The sequence below is a fragment of the Corythoichthys intestinalis genome, chromosome 12, assembly GCF_030265065.1.
Source record: "Corythoichthys intestinalis isolate RoL2023-P3 chromosome 12, ASM3026506v1, whole genome shotgun sequence".
NCBI classification, from domain to species: domain Eukaryota; kingdom Metazoa; phylum Chordata; class Actinopteri; order Syngnathiformes; family Syngnathidae; genus Corythoichthys; species Corythoichthys intestinalis.
Window position 1 is genome coordinate 37600114 of NC_080406.1, and position 24181 is coordinate 37624294.

The 24181-nt window shown below is 38.0% G+C and overlaps 1 protein-coding gene across 6 annotated transcripts in view; it reads left to right on the plus strand.

The window, feature by feature from the left end:
• LOC130926807 (partitioning defective 3 homolog B-like) overlaps positions 1 to 24181 on the plus strand; it is a 221383-nt gene that overhangs the window by 117932 nt on the left and 79270 nt on the right. For 5 of the 6 annotated variants that reach the window (XM_057852050.1, XM_057852051.1, XM_057852052.1 and 2 more), the window contains exons 21-22: positions 1446 to 1556; positions 1640 to 2014. In XM_057852050.1, coding sequence (XP_057708033.1) covers positions 1446 to 1556; positions 1640 to 2014 — 486 coding nt within the window. Of the gene's footprint in view, positions 1 to 1445; positions 1557 to 1639; positions 2015 to 9282; positions 10881 to 24181 lie in introns of those variants that run through there. The other variant, XM_057852055.1, reaches the window with a different exon arrangement.

Genomic DNA, 24181 nt, shown 5'->3' on the forward strand with positions numbered 1-24181 from the left:
CCACCTACGGTTCGCTAGAGAGCATTTGGATGATCCAGAAGAGGACTGGGAGAATGTGTTATGGTCAGATGAAACTAAAATAGAACATTTTGGTAGAAACACAGGTTCTCGTGTTTGGAGGAGAAAGAATACTGAATTGAATCCGAAGAACACCATACCCACTGTGAAGCATGGGGGTGGAAACATCATGCTCTGGGGCTGTTTTTCTGCAAAGGGACCAGGACGACTGATCTGTGTAAAGGAAAGAATGAATGGGGCCATGTATCGGGAGATTTTGAGTGAAAATCTCCTTCCATCAGCAAGGGCATTGAAGATGAGACATGGCTGGGTCTTTCAGAATGACAATGATCCCAAACACACAGCCAGGGCCACAAAGGAGTGGCTTCGTAAGAAGCATTTCAAGGTCCTGGAGTGGCCTAGCCAGTCTCCAGATCCATTTGAAAGTCTGTGTTGCCCAACAACAGCCCCAAAACATCACTGCTCTAGAGGAGATCTGCATGGAGGAATGGGCCAAAATACCAGCAACAGTGTGTGAAGAGTTACAGAAAACGTTTGGTCTCTGTTATTGCCAACAAAGGGTACATAACAAAGTATTGAGATGAACTTTTGGTATTGACCAAATACTTATTTTCCACCATGATTTGCAAATAAATTATTTGAAAATCAAACAATGTGATTTTCTGGGTTTTTTTCCACATTGTCTCTCATGGTTGAGGTTTACCCATGTTGACAATTACAGGCCTCTCTAATATTTTCAAGTGGGAGAACTTGCACAATTCGTGGTTGACTAAATACTTATTCGCCCCACTATATATACTAGTATATTTGTTAAAAGAATTATATGCATATGTATTTTTCGGCTTTTCGGCCAAGTGTTTCCAATATTCGGTTTTCGGATTCGGCCAAGAATTTTGCTTTTGCTACATCCCTGATTGAAATTATAGATTGATTAAATTTTGGTCGATCTCTGTGATCAGCTGTGACATATTGAATTGACTAAACATGGCTGAGCAGCAAATATACAGATAACGGTTACTCAAAAAGAGTCAAATTTGATGGTTGGCTTTGAAGCAGTTTATTACAATTCAGTTGAGGATAAATTGCAACCCTAAACACTTGGGATTTTCGATCACATATTTTTGCATCTAATTCAGAGTCTCCTAATTTTGAGGACCTGTCAATACAAAGTCCCAATTCGATACTTTGGCAATATATTATGGATCAAAACAAGATACCAAAAAAATTTGATTAGAATTCAGATAATCTGAGATTTAAAAAAAAAAAAAAAAAGTGAATTATTTTTGGGCCAGATTGCCAAGCCCAGTGCTGTCTGTCACCATCAATGGCAGGTATAAAGTTAAACATTTTCTACCAAGTTCACCTTGATAATTCTCTGCCCATTTCTCTTCTCCTATCATTGGTTTCCGTGACTGTGATGTGCTCAGATTTGGAAAGAAAAAAGAGGACAAGAAGGAGGCCAAGACTGTTTTGCAGCGCCAGAAATCAGACACTCTTGTTGACCTGGAATTTGAAAGGATGAAAGAAGATCGTGAGAGGTCGGGAATATTTATTACATAAGTTCTGTTCTTTATACACTTAAAAGTTTCAACTGCAATTTTTTTGTCTGCGTTTTGTACAGACTTGAGGCAGGACATCCAGAACTGCACAATCACCTCTCCAAAGACCAAAAAGATCAATTTGGCAGATCCATATACGAAAATGTGGAGGACGATGAAACGGATCCTCACTATGCCCGAATACAATCCTTTAAGGACCGTGATATGATTTCACCACCTCCGCCACTGCTTCAGTCTTCCCCGCATAATACAGTCCAGCATAGCCATATCAGGACACCGTCTCCCCAGGCCGCAGTAACCTTTTCTGGGCAAGCCAATCGGAGTTATGACCCGGGAGCTGTACCTGAAGACCAGTTTGATAGGCTGTATGCAAAGGTCAATAAACCCAAAGGAGCTGGGACGACCTCCGCTCCGGTATCTGCTTCATCCAATGACAGGTAAGGGCTGCGGTTGACCGGTGGTGGATAAAGTACTCACTTTTTTTTTTACTGAAGTACAGATACAGTGGCAAAAATACTTAAGTAGAAGTCTGTAAGAAAAAAATGTACTCAAGTAAAAGTACACAAGTACTTGCTTTAAAATTTACTTTACAACTAAAAAGTAAAGATGTCCCGATCGATCGGCATCGATCAGGTCCGATCAAGTCATTTTCAAAGTATCGGAATCGGCAAAAAATATCGGACATGCCTTTTTTATTATATATACAGTATATATGTATATATATATATATATATATATATATATATATATATATATATATATGTATATATATATATATATATATATATATATACACATTTTTTTTTTTTTTAAATTAAATCGTTTTCTAATTGTATTTAACATTACAGACAAAATGTCTTACACTCATCCAGAGTCTTTAGATTTGGCTTAAAGTAGGGCTATCAAATTTAGCGCGTTAACGGCGGTAATAACATTATAATATTTAACGCAATTAACGCATGCGCTACACTACCCACTCACGCATTGTCGGGTTCAATCTATAATGGCACTGTTGTACGTATACATAGCGCTAAAAGGCAACGTAAAATGAGTAGAGAGAATTTTGGCAGCCTTTGAAGCCTTTTTTTAATTGGCTAACACCTCACAATCCCTCTCTCAACAATTAGAAATATTGTGGGAAGCAATGTGGCGAAGATAGGTAGTGGTTGATCTTTTTCTTAACACCCTATTTTATTTCCCAACTCAGAGAAGATATACCAATTGGTACCACTACGCACAGTCATGGTTGCACTTCCCATCATGCATTTGGGCAGAAGTTAAATGGCTACAGTATCATTTACTGAAAGCTCAACAAATACACTAGATGGCAATATTTAGTCCCAATATACAAAGTCACATTTATCCTTTAAGAATTACAAGTCTTTCTATCCGTGGATCCCTCTCACAGAAAGAATGTTAATAATGTAAATGCCATCTTGAGGATTTATTGTCATAATAAACAAATACAGTACTTATGTACTGTATGTTGAATGTATATATTCATCCGAGTTTTATTCATTTTTTTTCTTAATGCATTGCCAAAATGTATATGATCGGGAAAAATTATCGGGAATGATTGGAATTGAATCGGGAGCAAAAAAAAGCAACCGGATCGGGAAATATCGGGATCGGCAGATACTCAAACTAAAACGATCGATAGGATCGGGAGCAAAAAACATGATCGGAACAACCCTACTAAAAAGTAAAAGTATTTTCTCCCGATGCAAAAATGTGATATATATATATCTTTATGAGATCTGTGCTAATATTCAAAGAAGAGCCAGAAATTTCATTGACAGCTCAGTTTTATTCAAAATTGTGCAGAACGGTACGGACAAGCAATAAAATTAACTGCACTCTAAACAGAAACTTAACAAACTAAAAAAAAAAAACAATAAAAACAAAAAAAACTCCAAAATTTTGCTTAATGGCGTATTTCAAGCAATTATCAGGTGCACAAGCCCATCCACTAGACAAGTATGTGCAGCACCCATCTGGAGGCACGCTGCTCATACTGTTGTTTTTTTATTGGTCAATATCTTATTCACCTGTCTAATCTTGCTTGTACTCATGTTGCTGCCTCTAGTGCTCAGTTACGGTTAGGGCTGCAGCTATCGAGTATTTTAGTAATCGAGTAATGGACGGAAAATTCTATCGATTAATCGAGTAATCGGATAAAACAAATATATTTTTAGGTGAAGAGCAATATAAATATACATGAGAAAACAAGACATTTCATCTAATCTTGAACCATTTTCAGTCAATCAATGTCTTTATTTTCGATCTATATTGTTGAAAACAGCCAACAATTGCATCTCAGATGTAACTAGAATTAAAAAAAAGACTAATTCACTGCTTTCACTCAAAAACCCATTAGATCTTATTTATAAAAAAAAAAATATATATATATACATATATTTATATATACCTAAAAATGCCGTTACGCTTGATAACACACATCACTTAAAAGTTAGGATTTTTTTACCACGTGTTTCAATTGAATTTCTATTTGGGTCAAGCCATTTTTAAGTTCTAGTTAAGTTTTAAGTTAGTCTAAACTGTAAGTCCTGATAGGATTTTGAGTTTTTGCAGTGTTCAAAATAAATGTATGATACAGGCTGTATTGGAGCACATTAGGGACCAGTGCTACTTGGTGTTTTATCCAGCAATGACTACTGAGCTAAAATTGATAGTTAGCATTTTTGAGTTTTTATTTTACACCCTCATCACTCCACAACGCTATGTTATGTTAAAGCCTGTATGTAAGACACGTTAGCCACGCATCGACAGTGGTCATAATTAATAGAAACCCAGCCCTCCGCAGGGCTAACGTTACGTGAGCTAAACGTTAATCTTATGTATTAGCGCTTAGCGCTCTACTGCTTTAAGATGGCGGCTGTTTACTAACGCTGCCCAGACGCGGCCGAGTCTGTCACCTAGCATCTAGTTCAACATACATGTGATCTGTATGAGACTCATCAGACGCTACCTACCTATCAACTAGCATCGTGCGGGCTAATATTTAGCAACGTTGGCGTTGTTTGTTGCAGCTGTCGGCTGATGTAAGTTTTTTATTTATTTTTTGCTTCTTCCTCTACGCACGTGACATCAGCGCGTTGTCCCGCATTTAAAGTAGTCCGAGCAAAACGTGATGCTTAGAGCTGTCAAAATAAACGATTACTCGAGGTGAATAAAATTACTCGGATCAGTTTTTAAACTCGAGTTACTCGAGTTGCTCGAGTATTCGTTTCAGCTCTAGTTACGGTATAGTTGCACGGGGCTTATCGATTGCACCGGAGGCATGAAAACAAAACTATCATTTCAGAATGTGAAAAAGCAAAAACAAGCAAAAGTAACACGTAACGCAGGTGACAATTAGCAAAGTAAGGGAGTAAAAAGTACAGATACGTGCTGTAAAATCTAGTGAAGTAAAAATAAAAAGTACCACTTCATATTTGTACTCAAGTGAAGTACAAATACACAGAGAAACGTACTTAAGTTGTTACGGTCCGCAAACGCGGGATACAAGATTGGACCCAAGAGCAGATAACAACAGGGGAACCAAAACAAAAAGAGAGGGGAGAATAACAAAAGAGGTCCGTGACAAGAGGTCGACGGGGATCAAATAACGCTAAACTAGGTGGTGGGCTGCGAGCCAATAAGATAACAAAAATAATCACACTCAATACCTGCACAAGGTAGAGGGAATCACCAAACGAAAAAACAGCTGATGAACAAACTAGCAAATCCAACGAGCCTCAAAAGTACAAGTGTCGAATGGCAATCAGCAAGCAAATATTGCGGCAACGTTGACTTGGATCGCCGGCGTTATATACTGATGTTGATCTGCTGGAATTAGCTGCAGGTGTGATGATGGGAACGCCAACACCGCCGGCTCTGCAATAGAAAAAAATCTAACCAGCAGCAGAATGTCACATAAGTACAGGAACAAAGTACTTTTACTTCGTTACATTCCACCACTGCAATTGACTGACTGTTCAAATTACTATGATCATGTAGTCAGGAGCCGTAGGAGTGTTTGGAAAACTGTGAATAGCCAGACACTTTCTAAAACGGATCACCTGACTGCTGTTGGTGTTAAGTTGACTCGAGAACTCATGACAGGTTGCTCTTTGTTTGTCGTTATGCTGAATGGAGTCTCAGATGAACACCCTTTTGTGGGGGCGAGCTATGTCATCTTGAAGGATGGCGTTTGGTCCCAGGATGCGCAGATTTAGCACTGCCACTGGTTGTACAATCTCATCTGAATAACTTTCCCTCTCTGTGCACTGAAATTGCTTTCAACGATGACAAGCCTCGTTTTTCAAGTCATGGAAATGTCATTCCACACCAACACACTCTAGTCAGACACCTGCTTTTCAGCACCTGTGGGGATTCTAAGAGCTTAGAATAAGACTTGGTAGCAGCGGCAGAATTCGCCCCTACAGTAGAAATGAAAATTCTCCACATTTCTATTCAAATGCTAGTTTTGTCGGATGTCAAAAGAGACTAGCATAAACCATTGAAAAACTTTGCCACTAACCTTTAAATACCATTGAAAAATTCTGTATTGGCCCGAATATAAGATGGTGTTTTTTTTTTTTGCATTGAAATAAGACTGAAAAAGTGGGGGTCGTCCTATATTCGCGGTCTAGACGTTATACCCATTCACGACGCTAGATGGTGCCAGATATCATTGAAGCAATGTTCTGTCATGACAGATCTCAGCAACTCTCCAGCTTGACCAGTTTGCATTATTTTATTGCAATGTTTTTCCTTATTCAGTTTTGTTTCAAGACTACAGTTACAGTTAGACTTCACTGTTATGGTTGATGCAGTTATTGCAAATTTGTTGTTTTATCACAATAGATTGGTTTATTTACATTTCAAAAACCAGAAGCCATTCATTTACGAATGTGATTGCACTTTAGTTTACATATTTAAATGTTCAGATATTAAGATTTGAATGAGGCAAAATAACATGCTTTTTCTCTCAACTATATTGTTATAATAATTTGTTTCAGATGTACTGTAATTATTTTCTGTATAAAAATTAATTTTGTGTTCAAAAAGTCTTTTTTCAAACTTGAGTCTTGAAAAAGAAGGGGTCGTCTTATAATCAGGGTCGTCTTATATTCGGGCCAATACGGTATATGTATTCCAGAAATTATACGTTAACGTGCCTTTTTTGCCTTTTGAAAATCAATTTTTAAAGTTTTGCTTTTATTGTGTTTGGAGACTTATTTGGTTCAAGTAGACCCTAAGCTGTCAGAAAAACATGTTTGCCATCTTATCCGTAGGTATTTTGCGTCCTAACTTTTTATATTTTTTAAATTTGCGTTATTCCAGAATAGAAGAAGATTAAATTAATGAAAATCCATTCATGATAAGGGCATTTTCACGTTACATGCCTGGTCATGGAAAGGGATTGTGCTCGTATCACGAGAGTCCACTGTATGTGGTTGCTCAAGTTTGCACACCCTTTAACAAATGTGATGTGACTTTGCATGCATAGGTGGGTAGTAATGCGTTTCATGTACTCTGTGACATTTACTTGAGTAACTTTTTGAGAAAAATGTACTTCTAAGAGTAGTTTTACTGAGCCATACTTTTTACTTGAGTAGATTTGAAAAACGCTCTTCTTACTCTGCCACTATGGGCTTGAAGGGCTTTTCTCTTAGGCACCGTCTAACTGTTTGTATTACTCTAACACACCTAATATAAAATAAATATCACTTGTACCATAGTTTAAGAAAAACAAGCAGAATACAGGGCATCAGAGATAAACAACGCCTTCTTATCACGGAAGCCCAGCACGTGCGTCATACAATTGACTGAGCAAGATTGATGCACCAACTCTCGCAATCAGTTCTCCCGGACATTCCAGAACGAATGACGGGACACTCTGTCCCAATACAAGGAACACCGCAGAATGCCCGATATCCATCTGATAAGACTCCAAGAGCCGCTTTGACGCTGAGGTAGCAAAATCCACAGCTCTCGTTGCCCTGACAACAGTAACTCCCGAATCCTCCTGTCCAATGCACAAACAGACAGTAATCCCAAACACACCCTTTAAAAGACTAAATGTTTAACTAAGCGTTCTCATTTCTCTTGGGTCGTTGGAGCTGCGCCAGGCTGTTCGGCTTGCGCGATTCCGGCGATCTGGCTAGAAGGTCAGATTCATTCAATCTACACAAGAGTCGTTACATTTTTCCTCTTTATTCTACATATTAGATTTATTAGATTTTTTTGCTAGCGATGCCACTGCCAAGAGTAGCGCTACTAATTTGACCAATGAAACGTCGCAACAATAATCACATGACTCCATTACAGATTGCCGTTCTATGATCATGAAAGCCTGTTCAATCATGCGTCTTTAAAGCACCGTGACAAATGAAGTACTGTATTTGACATAGAGCGCTGCCCTCAACATGAATCGAAATCGCAGATTTAAAACTGTCTCCCAGTTTTTATTTGGCATCGATTGACCACGGAAAAGCGGAGATATGATCCTTTTAATGTCATAATAGTTACTATGAAGGAACTATAGTATTCACTACTCAAACTAGGAACTATTTTCTCCACTCGAGGGCAGGTCACTCATGCTCTTTGGACGAATAATTCTTCATTACTGTTTTTTTTTTCTCTCTTTAATTTAATGATTTTTTTTTTTTTTTTCCTTTGGCTTAATGTGGTTATGTAATGGGTTATTGTACAGTATCATTATAACAACAGTTCATTTAGATAAGTTTTTGCTGAGAGAAAAAAAATACCATTGTTTAAAAAAATAAACAAAAATAAGCAGTTACTCAAAATGTTACTCATTACTTGAGTATTCTTTTCACTGGATACTTTTTTACTAAAACTTGAGAACATTTTTTGGATGACTACTTTTACTTGAGTAATATTATTTTGAAGTAACGCCAAACGTACTTGAGTAAATGTTTTGGCTACTCTACCCACCTCTGTTTGCATGTAATCAACCAATTACATTCAAACTTGTGTTGAATGTGAGTCAACATAATCTGCTACCATTTAAAGGGACTCTCATTATTCCTAAATGAAGTTCAGTCGTTCTCACTGGGGACAAAACACACCAAATGACTAAAAATAATAATAATGATGACAGAAAACAGCAGAGCAGCAGTCCTGTGCCAGACCAAAAGCACCGTCACGGAGGGGGTTAGAACAAAACTGAACGGTCTATAATTCCTTCTGATCTGTGTACTGTTCAATTTCTTTGTTTCCCGTGCAACTGTGCTTTCCAAGGGCATTCATTTAAACCACACTGCAGTAATACGTCACATTGTTTACTTGTAACTATTCCAAAATTTATTACTGCAAAGGGCACAGAGTTTAATGCAGGCACATTTGGTAAACCTATTAAACACAGAATTACAATAATAGAAATATAAACACCCACAATTGGCCTTGATTTGAGACTCCAGGAGGAAAAAGGGATGCAAGAGGGGAGTTGAGTGTGAGAGAAAAATTCAACACAAGCAATATATGTTGCTCTTGAGACAGATTCGAACTGGATTGTGCATTTTTGGGGGTCTCTTACAAATGCACACGGACTCTTTTTTTTTTTTTTTTTTTTTTTTTTTTTTTTTTAATGTGCACTTACGCAGTCAGGTGGAGCTGTCAAACACCATCAATTTTCTGAAGTGACTGACAAAGCTTGGTTTAATGCTCCCTACAGTCTTGAGTGGATGCCCGCCACCCCTCCACTACCATCATCACCACCAGCCCATCCCGAGTGCTCTCAGGTTACCATAACAACGACAACAACCTCTGGCCCTTGACCAATTAGAATGCAATCACTCTGAAGAGAAGAGGGTGGAGTGAGTTTGAAAGATGGTGTTATTATTGCACGTGAACAAGACAGATCAATAGCAAATTATTGTCAAGAACCATAAAAATACAATTCAAATATTTCTGTAGCACTAGAAATGTATTTGTCTACTAATCAATGTTCATTTTTCAGTGCCATTGATGGTGGTAGATGTCCAATACATTTGAACTGGAAGGACAAATGGATTGGACATCTGTCGCTGTCAATGGTAGTGAATGAGTTAAGAAGTTACCACATTTTCCGGACTATTGGTCACACTGTTTTTAATAATTTGGCTGGGCTTGCGACTTGTATAATGTTAAAATATCAAAATTGACTTAGCCTGAAACGTTATTTAACACTGGCTGACCTTGGAAGTAATACTATAGTAATAATGGCAAATTACATAGATTTCCACCCAAAAGTGTGATTTATAGTCCAGTGTGATGTATATATGTATTTTTTAAATAAGTCTATTAATAATAACTAATAACTAGACCGACTCGGGAGTGACGTATAGTCCAGAAAATACGGAAGTAACTTTTCGTAATTACATCCCGCTGGAATACACCAACTTGATTACATATTGGAATGCATGAGAAAATCCTGATGCTTTTTTTTTTCGTTGAAAAATGTGAGCACTAAGGAGGTTCAAGGACCATGGTGAGTATGAGCAAGAGGAGGGATTTGAAGTGTCTTGAAAGTAAAAGGAGGCCAAATGGAAGGTCAAGTAGGATTAGGAATAAAGCGAAGGGAAGTTAAAGAAAAGAAAACAGAGAGAAGATGAAGCAGAAAATAGTTATAGAGAAGAAAGAGCTAGAATGAGTATTTGGGGCTAAGGAACACATTAGTGAGAGGAAGTGTAAGGGAAAGGGGGATTTAGTTCTAAAAAGCATGAAAAAGCCACCGAATATTGAGAGTGGAAAAGGGTTAGAGACGAAGACAGTGAATGATAACATTTTGAGGACATGGAAGGGACATTGTGTGTTTAGAGTTTAGACAAGAATGAAAAAAGGACTCTGAGGGGAACATTTGTGAGTTCAAAGGTTGCATAGCATATTTTTATTTATTGATTTATTTTTTAATATTTGATGCTCTTCTATTGGGTTTGCGAGATAATTTAGATTGGAAATGCTGAGAATCCTATTCTGGTTGTCATTAATATTCACTATGTACTTTTGGTAAATTTTGCTCTGATTGGATTGCTGTTCCCCTTAAATTGAATATGGAAAATAGTTTTCCTCGGATTGGTAGGTGGAGGTATCTTTTTATTACAATTGATAAGCCGTAAAACCCACACCATTTACATTTTTTTTTTCTTTTTCTCAGATTATAAGGTGCGAATCGGGCCCTATCTGCTGCCCAAAATGTACATTACAGGAACAGTTCTTCATATGGCGATGATGACAATAGACATGTAAAATGCTAATAAAAAGATTCATTTTGTCAACAGCCTTATTACATCATCCTCAAATGTGCCAGAACACTATTGTTGTTTTTAGCGGCCCTTTTAATTTTTGTCTTAGTCTCTTGGACGAAAATACTTGTTAGTCTCAGTCATTGTAATTTTAAAATGTGTTCGTCTAATCTAGTTTTAAGCGACTATTACTCAAAATGTTTTCATTCATAAAATTCAAAAGTTGTCCAAGAATAAATAAATGAATAAAGGTTTCCAACATTTTCAAATGACCATTGACAGACGAGCATATAATTGTAGGGCCTACAAGGAAAACGCAAACTCTGTGACGCCAATACACACTCAGCAGGAAAATGATACGTTATTTTTAATTAATAAAACCCACCTGGATGATACGAAGTAGATGTAAAGGAAAAAAATGGTGTCCCAGAGTTTAAGACGACACTCGCCACCCCGAATGCTAATGCTAACGCCAACGCTATGAATTTCATTTAGTGTGTGATGATCACTCAGCACAGACTTTTAAATGCCAAAGCAACATTGCATATTCTCTCTTGCCAAGATGATAAAGAAAATCGATCCATGTGTTTCAAAACAAGCAAGCCTGGAGTGGACACCGGTGAGTGTGTATGTGTTGGGGATGAGGGGGCAGCACGTCACATGAGTGACACAATCAAATCAAACACTACTACGATGCAGGCTAACTACACATACAATACGAAATTGTCACATAATGTAAACCTATGACGGAAAATAGGTCACATTTTCGTCTCGTTCTCGTTTCATCAGGTGAAAACTGGCATTACCCTCGTTATGTGTAGTTTCCCAAGAGAAATCGTCATTGTCATGAAAAAAAAAGTTCTTCGATGAAATATTGTCGTTATCGTGGTCGTCGATGAAAAAAAAACAATGCATAACACCGGTAACAAACCAGGCACGTGGCTATGGCGCGTCAGCCATGCCGGTGCGTCAACTCACCTCTGACATTCGTCCCCAATTTCCATAGGACGCGTTTTACGAGCAGAGCGTTTGTGGAGCGGCTTGATCGGTTCACGCGAGGATTGCAAGATCGTGCGAGAGTAGCGGGTATTTAAAAAAAATAATACAACAACCATTTGCCTTTCAGACCGTGCGTATTGGTCAACTATCTTTCCGAAAGAAAGAAGATAAAGAAGTCTTGTGCTAAAGAGAAAAGAATCCTAATTTTAACATGTATTTCACAAATGCAATGCTTCAATGAAACCTTTTTTTTTCTTCTTATAAACGCTTTTCAAAAGCTTTATTGATGGATTTTCTCAAGTTAGAGCGTCACGCAGGAATTACTAAATTTTAAGGGTGGAACGGTACATGTATTTGTATTGAACCATTTCGGTACGTGGTCCTCGGTTCGGAACGGAGGAGTACCAAACGAGTTTCTGACGTAATGTACGTAACCCTTACTTTTCGAGGCTGTGAGTCGATCGGGTTACAGTTTCTTTGTGTTGATTATATTTACTCTGTCTTCTCTACTATAATGAGGACCAACACGGTACGACAGTATAACCCAAAAACGTCAATGGCGCGACAACGTGGCCGTCGCGAGAACGCAGTGAAACGCGGGCGTTAAAGTCAATCAGCTAATGCATACCAGTCGCAGTGCGGCCGCATGTTAGACGCGTCCCAGAAGCAGCTCAACACGACGCGCAGGAAAAGAACGGAAGAGTCTATTATTTGACGCGAGACGCGACCCTCCTGTGTCAATACTACTACCGGTAGCTAGAATCGGGCAGACCGGAAGTCAATCGTGTAAAAATATGGTGGATCCAGTCGATTTTCAAACTAATATGCAATCGTAACCCCACTTTTTGAGTCCATCAGATCTCTTGAGTGGTAGATCGGGGCACAGTTGACTTGTCTTTGTTGATTTACTGCTGTCTTCTCTGCTGTAATAATCACTAACACGGCCCCGTGTTCAATACAAAACCCTCACAAATATTCACATAGGACCTAAAGTTATACAACATAAAATATACAATATAAATGAATACTACATCACATTTGTAAAATATAAACACATAATAAAATAAATAATAGCCCATTTAGATAAAACAAATTGAAATGAGCTAAAACACCTGTAATTACCGTAATTTCCCGAATTAAACGTGCACTTTTTTTCCCCCAAAATCAACTTGTAAAATCATGGTGCGCATTATAAACGGGTACATGGATGGAGACAGAAATATATATGTGGCGATCCGTTACCGACCATTACGGTACGTGATGTCACCATTTTGTTTCGGTAATACTTCACTCTGATTGGCTGAATGATTTCGTCTGTGTTAAATTCTGTTTTTTTCACTCTTCATGAAGCACAGAGTTTAGTTTCTTGAACTAATTTGAGTCAACGTTTATTGCAGCTCCGCAACTCGGACCATAACAAACGTAACAACACTGACTTCCTGTGTGTGTCCGTCAACTATATCTGTCCCTCGGGAAACTCAAACCCAAATAACAATAGTTCCTATTGTTACTGTCATGTCAACAGCGATGAGCTCTCTCGGATTTCCGACTTTCGTTTTCACTTTCATTTTACCGTATCAATCCATAGAAGAAACATTTATTCATCATGATGAAACGAGCAAGTTATACAGCAGCCTTTAAAAGAAAAGTCACATCTGTTTTGTTTTCTCCTAGATTCTGGTAAGTTGGAGAAGTTGTCAAATCATATTATTACCGTAAATATTGTCAGTTTATGGTAATGTTTTGAACTACCAATGCTTGTGCTGTGTTTCACCATTCAGTAAAATGACATTTCTGTATCTGTACACGAGCTCTGTTTTCTTGTATTCTATTTATTGGTGCTAAAATTGGGGTGCGCGTAATAAATGTGTACAATAATTTTCCCTAGATTTTACAAGTAAATTTGGGGTGCACATTATACATGGGTGCGCCCTATATTCAGGAAATGACGGTAAATAATAAGAATAATACAAAGATCCTGCTTACACAATTAAATTTATTAATTTCTGTGTGGCGCTTTAACTTGAGAAAATCCACCAATAAAGCTTTTGAAAACCGTTCAAAATAAAAAAAAAAAATGATTCATTGAGGCATTTCCATTTGTAAAATATGTTAAAATCTTTGTCATTGGGTTTGCTTTTCTCTTTAGCACAGGACTTCTTTTTTCTTCTTTCTTTCAGAAAGAAAGCTGACCAGTACGCGGGGTCTGAAAGGCAAATTGTTGTTGGATTATCTTTAAATACCCGCTACTTTTTGATCAGAATTCTAGCTTTGTATAGGCTAATGCTCTTATTGTTGAAAGCACAAAGGTGTGTAATAAACAACTGGCACATTTATATTTTGCATTTAGTTTTCTTACTGTACCGAAAATGAACCGAACCGTGACCTCAAAACCAAGATTTTTGTGTACTGTTACACCCCTAATATTTTGCATTTTGTTTTCTTACTGTACCGAAAATGAACCGAACCGTGACCTCAAAACCAAGGTACGTACCGAACCGAGATTTTTGTGTACCGTTACACCCCTACTAAATTTAATTGAATATTATTTTGAAAATGGACCGGACCCACAGTATTTTTACTCGAGTGGCTTCCGGTCTGCCCTATCCTACCTACTAGAGATGTTCCGATCGATCGGGTCCGATCACGTCATTTTCAAAATATCGGAATTGGCAAAAAAATATCGGCCATGCCTTGTTTTAATAGATATATATACTGTATATATATTTTAATTAAATCGTTTTCTAATTGTATTTAACGTTACAGACATAATATGTTACACTCATCCAGAGTCATTAGTTTAGGCTTGAGGTAGAGTTATCAAATTTATCCCGATAACGGCGGTAATTAATTTTTAAAAAAATGTATCACTTTAAAATTTAATGCAATTAATGTATGCGTTGCACGACCCACTCACACATTGTCGCGCTCAATCTTTAATGGCACCATTTTATCTCTATAGAGAGATAAAAGGCAGCGTAAAATGAGTAGAGTGAATTTTGGCAGCCTTTGGAGCCTTTTTGTAATGGCTAAAGCCTTACAATCCCTCTCCCTACGATTAGAAACATCATGGGAAGCAATGTGGGGAACAAGGTAGCAATTGATCTTTTTCTTAACACCTTACGTTATTTCCCAACGCAGAGAAGATATATCAATTGGTAGCACTACGCACAGTCATGGTTCCACTTCCCATCATGCATTAGGGCATGGCTACAGTATCATTTACTGATAGCTCAACAAATACGCTAGATGACAATATTTAGTCACAATATACAAAGTCACAAGTCTTTCTATCCGTGGATCTCTCTCACAGAAAGAATGTTAATAATGTAAATGCCATCTTGAGGATTTATTGTAATAATAAACAAATACAGTACTTACAGTGCCTTGCAAAAGTATTCGGCCCCCTTGAACCTTGCAACCTTTCGCCACATTTCAGGCTTCAAACATAAAGATATAAAATTTTAATTTTTTGTCAAGAATAAAAAGCAACAAGTGGGACACAATCGTGAAGTGGAACAAAATTTATTGGATAATTTAAACTTTTTTAACAAATAAAAAACTGAAAAGTGGGGCGTGCAATATTATTCGGCCCCCTTGCGTTAATACTTTATAGCGCCACCTTTTGCTCCAATTACAGCTGCAAGTCGCTTGGGGTATGTTTCTATCAGTTTTGCACATCGAGAGACTGACATTCTTGCCCATTCTTCCTCGCAAAACAGCTCGAGCTCAGTGAGGTTGGATGGAGAGTGTTTGTGAACAGCAGTCTTCAGCTCTTTCCACAGAGTTTCGATTGGATTCAGGTCTGGACTTTGACTTGGCCATTCTAACACCTGGATACGTTTATTTTTTAACCATTCCATTGTAGATTTGGCTTTATGTTTTGGATCATTGTCCTGTTGGAAGATAAATCTCCGTCCCAATCTCAGGTCTTGTGCAGATACCAACAGGTTTTCTTCCAGAATGTTCCTGTATTTGGCTGCATCCATCTTCCCGTCAATTTTAACCATCTTCCCTGTCCCTGCTGAAGAAAAGCAGGCCCAAACCATGATGCTGCCACCACCATGTTTGACAGTGGAGATGGTATGTTCAGGGTGATGAGCTGTGTGGCTTTTACGCCAAACATATCGTTTTGCATTGTGGCCAAAAAGTTCAATTTTGGTTTCATCTCACCAGAGCACCTTCTTCCACATGTTTGGTGTGTCTCCCAGGTCGCTTGTGGCAAACTTTAAACGAGACTTTTTATGGATATCTTTGAGAAATGGCTTTCTTCTTGCCACTCTTCCATAAAGGCCAGATTTGTGCAGTGTACGACTGATTGTTATCCTATGGACAGACTCTCCCACCTCAGCTGTAGATCTCTGCAGCTCATCCAGAGTGATCATGGGCCTCTTGGCTGCATCTCTGATCAGTTTTCTCCTTGTTTGAGAAGAAAGTTTGGAAAGACGGCCGGGTCTTGGTAGATTTGCAGTGGTCTGGTGCTCCTTCCATTTCAATATGATGGCTTGCACAGTGCTGCTTGAGATGTTTAAAGCTTGGGAAATCTTTTTGTATCCAAATCCGGTTTTAAACTTCTCCACAACAGTATCTCGGACCTGCCTGGTGTGTTCCTTGGTTTTCATAATGCTCTCTGCACTTTAAACAGAACCCTGAGACTATCACAGAGCAGGTGCATTTATACGGAGACTTGATTACACACAGGTGGATTCTATTTATCATCATCGGTCATTTAGGACAACATTGGATCATTCAGAGATCCTCACTGAACTTCTGGAGTGAGTTTGCTGCACTGAAAGTAAAGGGGCCGAATAATATTGCACGTCCCACTTTTCAGTTTTTTATTTGTTAAAAAGTTTAAATTATCCAATAAATGTTTTTCCACTTCACGATTGTGTCCCACTTGTTGTTGATTCTTGACAAAAAAATTAAATTTCATATCTTTATGTTTGAAGCCTGAAATGTGGCGAAAGGTTGCAAAATTCTAGGGGGCCGAATACTTTTGCAAGGCACTGTATGTACTGTATGTTAAATGTATATATTCGTTCGAGTTTTATTCATTTTTTTCTTAATGCATTGCCAAAATGTATATGATCGGGAAAAATTATCGGGAATGATTGGAATTAAATTGGGAGCAAAAAAAAAGCAATCAGATCGGGAAATATCGGGATCGGCAGATACTCAAAACTAAAATGATCGGGATCGGATCGGGAGCAAAAAAACATGATCGGAACAACCCTACTACCTAGTAGTATTGACGCAGCCGGGTTGCGTCTCGCGTCAAATAATAAACTGCCATTGTTTTCGAGTGCAATGCGTTGAACGGCTTCTCGGACTCGTCTAAAACACAGCTGCACTGTGACTAGTGTGCACTGGCTGATTGACTTTAACGGCCGCGTTTCACAGCGTTGACACGGTGGTAACTAGGGATGGGAATCGAAATCCGATTCCAATTCCGAACCGATTCCGAGTGTTTCGAGGCCTCGACATCACAATGAAAAAGCCTTAACGATCCCTTTAACGATCCCTAAAGACGCATATTGCGTCGTGAAGTGTCTTGTTTTCCAGACGCATCAAACTAGCATGGCGCCAAGAACCACTCGCTCCAAAGTTTGGCTACACTTCACCAGGAAGCAGTAAACATAACAATGACAGCACGTAGGTTCGAACGCTCGAAAGTGTGTCTTCACTTCACGAGGAAAAATTACAACAAAGCGACTTGCAGTCATTGCAAGGTGGAGATAACTGCATCGGGAGGGAATAGACTACACTGTCCTCACCGAGACGCTAAGGCTCAGTCCTGGCTATACAGCTAGCTAAACTCCCAAATGACGATGCAGAAGACGTTGGTATAATTTGCTGACTTTATTCAACCATCACTTGAAACTAAAAATAGAAATGAAACAAATCAATTTCGTCCCCAATAACAAACAGGTTTGCATCAACGTAAATCAGCGATGATTAGCTGCTAACACGGTAATAACAAACAGTTAGCATGCGTTCGCTAGCATTAGCACATCGTTTAAACCACTACACAACTGGACTTAAGTGTCCGATCGGGAGTGGAAACACACAACAACAACACAGAAGATGATACATACAGGCGTTGCCTCTGTAGATATTTTACAAACATTAACAAAGAATGTAGGCTCATGGCAGTGTTTCCCTTTCTCACTAACTCGCTTGGATGCGGCATTTCTTCTTCTTCTTCACGTGTAAGCGCGCTCTTCTTCACATGAGCGCGTTCTTCTTCGTGTGATGAAGCGCAAGGGCGCCACCACTTGAGCGTGAAAGCACCATAAAAACTAAAAGGCATGCATTTCAATATACTGGTAAATAAAAACAGGGGTCCCCAAACTACGGCCCGCGGCTCCATATTTGGTCCGGCCCCCTGAACAATTCCAGAGAGCATTTTGAATTTTTTTTGTTTTTTTCTCCCTCAGTAGTGTTATTTATTTCCTGGCCTTTTTCAGTGAATAACTCAGAGAGGGTTATTTGGTTATTATCTATTTAATTAATAGTGCTATTATTATTTATTATATTATATTATTATTTTTATTTTATCTACTTTTGTTCCGTGAAGAATCCACAGAGGGTTATTTGATTGTGGCTTTCTGAAAAACAATATTTTTTTTACATTTACGCACTCCTGCAATCGTCACACTTTTTCTGTTACAAACTGACCCCGGCCAAAGGCAGAACAACGACCTATATGCCAATATATACCAATATTTTTTATTTCTATTAGAAAAAATGTTTCAGTAAAATGTTACGCATTCTTGTGCATTTGCCACTTATTGCCACAGTTAACATTGAGGCTTTGAGCCTCTTTTGACCTCGTTGTGAGTTTGTAAGGTTGTGACTTCTGATTAAACAAACTCGATGCCAATCAAAATGTTTGTTCTTCTTTTTTCCCGAAATTAGAATTGATAAGAGAATCGATAAAGAATCGAATCGTTAAGCAATATCGATAATGGAATCGGAATCGTAAAAATCGTATCAATTCCCATCCCTAGTATCCCTAGTGGTAACGTTGACGCGGCGTGGACATGCCTGGTGTATTACCGGGGTGACACTGAGCAATTACAATTTGGAAATGCTTGGGAATTTGTCCTAAAATAAACAGAAGCTAATTATTGTTAAGTTTCAGCAGATGAGCAGCTATTTAGTCCATTTTTACAAGTCTGGTTGTGTAGCAACCTCAATGGTGGGAAATACTTGGATAATTAGTTGTGTTCTTTGTCACGTCAACTGAAAATTCAGATTCCACATGTTTTGTAAGCGGTTAAAAATTTTAAAGGCTATTGTACTCAGTCCATAAAAAATATAGATGTTAAACAGGACGAGCATACAGTATCTCCTGGTTGAGATCAGGCACTTTGATTAGGAAGTTCCACATCTCTGTTCTGCATAAATCAGTAGAAAAATTAAATACAAATAGCAGCGAAACTTTGAAGGAGACAGGACTGAGCCCACATAAATAAGCAGTAGGAACTAGTGAGGGACAAGTGAAATTAACCTGCATGTTTTCAGATTATTCAACAAATGCGGATATTGGGGTCATTGAGTGTTGAGGGGTAAAAGGGCAAAGTAGACTAAAGAGAGATGCCAAAGTAGAGAAAATGGGGGGATAAAGTAAATTGAGATGCTGGGTGCAGAGAATGTACAGGGGAATAAAAGAGAGGAATGAGAAGAGGTGGGGGAGCAAGCGATGATGGGGAGCATTGTGAAAAAGGCCTGCATGTGTGTTTTCCTGGACTCAAAGTGAATGATTCAGGCCGGCTAATAGGGAAAGCTCTCAAGAGGCACTCATCTGCCATCCTTTCCTCCCTCTTGCTCTCCTTCCTTCAATGAAGCCTTTCTAGGCCTCTCTTCACCCTGTTACACTCTCTTCCTCTCATTTATGATTTCCCCCTCTATTTGCACAAGTAGTCCGCATTGAAAAATACATTTCATGCAAAGGACATCCGCCTGCACATTGAACATTTTTTTTTTACATTGTAAAAGCACACACAGGCAGTAGAAGGACACATCATTCATTTTGAAAGGGCACAGATGCACTCATGGACAAACAAATAGGAATACTTGTCAGTATAGACCAAGCAATGTGATATTTTTTGAGTCCCGTTACAATTTTTAGCAGAAAAAGATTAATTGGCATATTAATTAAAAAAAAAAAAAACATGTATTATATTTGGATTGCATGACACTTAAAACAAATTAATCAAAAATAGAACAATAGACTGTTTTATTACAAGTATTTGTTACAACCTGGTAGTGCTGCAACGATTAATCGATTAACTGGAGTATTCGATTAGAATTCGAATTATATTTTGCTGCTTCGAGTATTAGTTTAACTAAAGTTGCGCTGTAATGGTTTATTTTGAAAGTGTTAGCATTTAGTCTTATTGATTTGGGTGGACACGCTGCCCTCTAGTCTGCTTCATTTCACATGCTCTATGTTAAGACCAACATAAGCCTTTTAAGTTTTTGTATGAGCTTATGTTTCTTTTTTAAATGCATTTGTAATTTAGTTTATAGGTATATTTAGCCGGTTTTCTTTTTTTGTGGGAATATGTGTCTGAACCATTTGTCAAGAACATTGTTAAAAAAAAAAAAAAAAAAAAAAAAAATGTTTGCGTTTTATAGCATTTAAGCGAGCAGACTTTTGCTATGTAAGTTAGCCATTGTTTTTTTGTTGAACATAGATCTTTTTACTTTTATTTTTTATACTGTTTGCGGTTCAGCTCAGGTATTTTAATTTTTCATGTTCCCTATCCGATTACTCGATTATTCGAACTAACTAGTTCTTCGATTAATCGACTTCTAAAATAATTGATAGCTGCAGCCCTACAACCTGGGAAAATTTACAAATCATGTGAAAAAGATATAACCGATTCATCTGTATTTTGTTTATTCATGTATGTGGATATACGCAACGATGAGTGAAAACACTGGCAAATTTCCTCCCAAAATGAAAGCAAAATCCAGTTGGAACTTGTTGTTGGACGCTTTACTGAATAACGGTGGCGAGCTGAAACACCAAATTTTATAAAATATAGTAGTGCTTGCAGAAGACAACGGATAAGTTTTGCATTCTGTATAATGCACACAGATAATAATACTAGTGCTGCAACGATTAATCGATTAAATGGTAAATGGAGAGTGCATATATAACGCATTTATCTACATTGTTACAATGCCCAAAGCGCTTTACAGTACACACATTTACCCTTTCACGCACACATTCACACACCAATGGTGCTGCTGCCATGAAAGGCAGCTTGAGTAAATCAGTCAGAAAAAAGATTTGAATTAAATTTTGCTGCTTCGAGTATCGTTTAATTTAAGTGTTGCAATGGTTTTGAAAGTGTTTGCAATTAGTTTTATTGATTTGTGTTAATACACTGTCTTCTTGTGGCAATAGTGAATATGACATAACTCATTTCACATGGCTGGATCCAGCTGCTCCCTGTTAAGACCAATGTAAGCTAAATTTTGGTTTGAGCTAATGTTTTCTAAATGCATTGGTACTTTAGTCAGCCGTTTTTTGTGGGAATATGTGTTTGAACAGTGTGTTAAGAGCATTGTAAAAAAAGTAGCATTTTATAGCATTTAAGCTAGCAGACTTTTGCTATGTAAGTTCTTTTGTTTTTGTTTTTGTTATACTTAGATCCTCATTTAGTTTGTTTGTTCTTTTTTTATACTGTTTGAGGCTCAGCTCAAGTAATTTAATCTTTTATGTTCCTTATCCGATTACTCGATTATTCAAACTAACTAGTGGGAATCTTTGGGCACCTAAAGATTCGATTACGATTCAGAGGCTACGATTTGATTATAAATTGATTATCGATGACCCCCCTCGTCCCAAGCTATGTGCTGCTGCTTTTAATGTTTCCTACATTAGTTACAAAAATTGTACAAAAAGCCTCTCAGGCTTAAATAAACGACTATTTCAGTTTCAAGTTAGCAGTTCAAAACAGTAAATAAAATACTCAAGTCCCCATTTTGTATCAGCAGCTTTAAACTACATTCAATTGACTTAATGTTGTGAATCAACCGTCAAAGTTGATAAAATTGCTCCCGTTATTCCATAATTTCCTTTTGTCTACTTTGGACATGTGAAATTTTTAAAACTGTTGTAAAGATATTCAAGTCAAGATTTTGACGATTTAGGAGTATTTTGTATAAAAGGTTAATTAGGTTCACTTGGAAGGTTCGTTAAAACAGCCTTCCGGGGTAGTCTACTGCTTTAAGATGGCGGCTGTTTACTAACGCCGGCAAGTCTGTCATTTCGCATCTAGTTCTTTATACATGTGATATCTCTATCGTAGCATTATGTGGACGTAGTTTGTAGCGGCTGTCAGCAGCAGTCAGGTAATATTGTTTTTTTTTAATCTAGCAGCATGAGTTGAGCCAGAGCCGTGAGTTGAGCATTGTCATTACCCGGGTAATGACAAGCATGATGTTTACTCTTGTTCTGTTCCTCATTACGTCCCGAAGACCGCGTTGACTGTGTTTTAGTTCCGCTTTACTTGACATATTTCAATAATATGAATTTGGATGTTTGTGAATCGTTCTCGAATCTTCTACGGCCAAATCGCAAATAATCTAAGAATCGGAAATTTCGCACACCTCTACAAAGTAGCTCATCGATTAATAGACTACTAAAATAATCGATAGCTGCAGCCCTTAATAATGCGATTGTTTTATATTCCAATTACGTGTATTCATACTCTTACTGCTTGGAATTTTATTCACCTTCACACAATTTCTTTCAAATATTCTTCTTTTTAAATTTGTTTCTTAACATCACTGTTAAAGGCAAGTTGTTATTTTGGAATTTTAAAAAATCCTTGAGGAAAAATGGAATATGTGGTGATGAGCAATTGGTGAGGTAACCCTTTGATCCTCTGTACTAAGCACTCGTGAGGTACGCTTAGGTCTTATCTGAAGTCATGCGTGACATTGGTTTTAACTCCAAAGATCTGTCGTCATCAAGGGCATCTTTGGACTTTTTAGAAATCCTGCAGTACTTTTAGGACATGAGTCAGCGTGGCCAACAACGAGCTAAGCTAAATTGGTTTGGAAAGAAGAAAACATAGTGTCCTTTTAAGGAAAGGTCAGCGCCAGAGATTTATTTTGTAAAGATGGCGATCTTTTTAGCAGCATTATTACTCTCAGAGTGCTTGTCTTGAAATTGTTTTAAATGTTATCGAAACACAATGGAATAATATTCGTTTTTTGTGTAATTATTGTTTGTCCCTCTGACTATTTATAATTCACTTTTGGTTCGCGAATACTTTAAGAATCCATTGGTTTTTGTAGATGTATTGAGGAAAGAAACCTTTTGCCAAGTCAAAAGGTGACGTAAAATGACTAAATTTCTATGAGACTTTTATACCAGCCACCTGCAGCATCTCAAGTGCATACAGAAGCTATGCATACATGGTGTATAATTTTCAATCTGCTGAAAATGACACCCGGATCACTGTGAAGACAGGACGCCGGCCTTTTCTACCACTGAGTGTAGCACGTGCAAGCATTTAGACAGTCAGTCCGATTGATGTCACGGTAGTCGACAGAAGCGTAATTACTCTCCGTGCTTATACGCTACCGCCAAAAGAGCGGTGTCATATTCTGTCAGCTGCATTTATAAAACACGCGTCGCTTCCGGTTAGCCTGAAGAGAAAAGAGCCTTGGCACAACCTGTGAGAGTTCGAGTACCAACCCCATAATGCAATTACACTGTACGAAAGTGTCTTTCTTTCCTACACACATTTCCCCTCTTCAGTGCTTTTCCTTTCTGACCCACCTGCCATCTTGGTCATCTTTTGTTGTCAAACTTCATTAGTGAAGATGTCAGCTAATTAGTGCACAACACAAGCTTGGGAGATTAGGGAGACAAAAATGATTTCAGCTGAGATGAGGTGGGGCCGGGGCAGAGGCGATGGAGATAAGCAGATGATAAAGAGATTAAGAAAGCTGGGAGGGACAAGAAGATGGATTGTATAAGAAGGATGGAGCACAGGTGTCAAACTGCAAGCCGAGGGCTAGATCTGGCCCGCCACATCATTTTGTGTGGCTCTCAAAAGCGAATCATACGTATCGATTTCTGGCTAAAATAGCAAATTTCAAATTGTTGTCACTTTTAAAATTTAGATGTTGCAAGCATTTTTGTTGCCGATTGTTGTTGACATCTAATTTCAAGGTATGAGGACATTTTGCATCATTTCTGCGTCACACTTCAGCTCAGTTATTGGTGATAATGCACAAATTAGCTCCTACCATGTGGTGTGTAGTTAAGTTGAAACGTAAATATTTCCTTAGTGATTGTGCGCCCCTCGACTCACA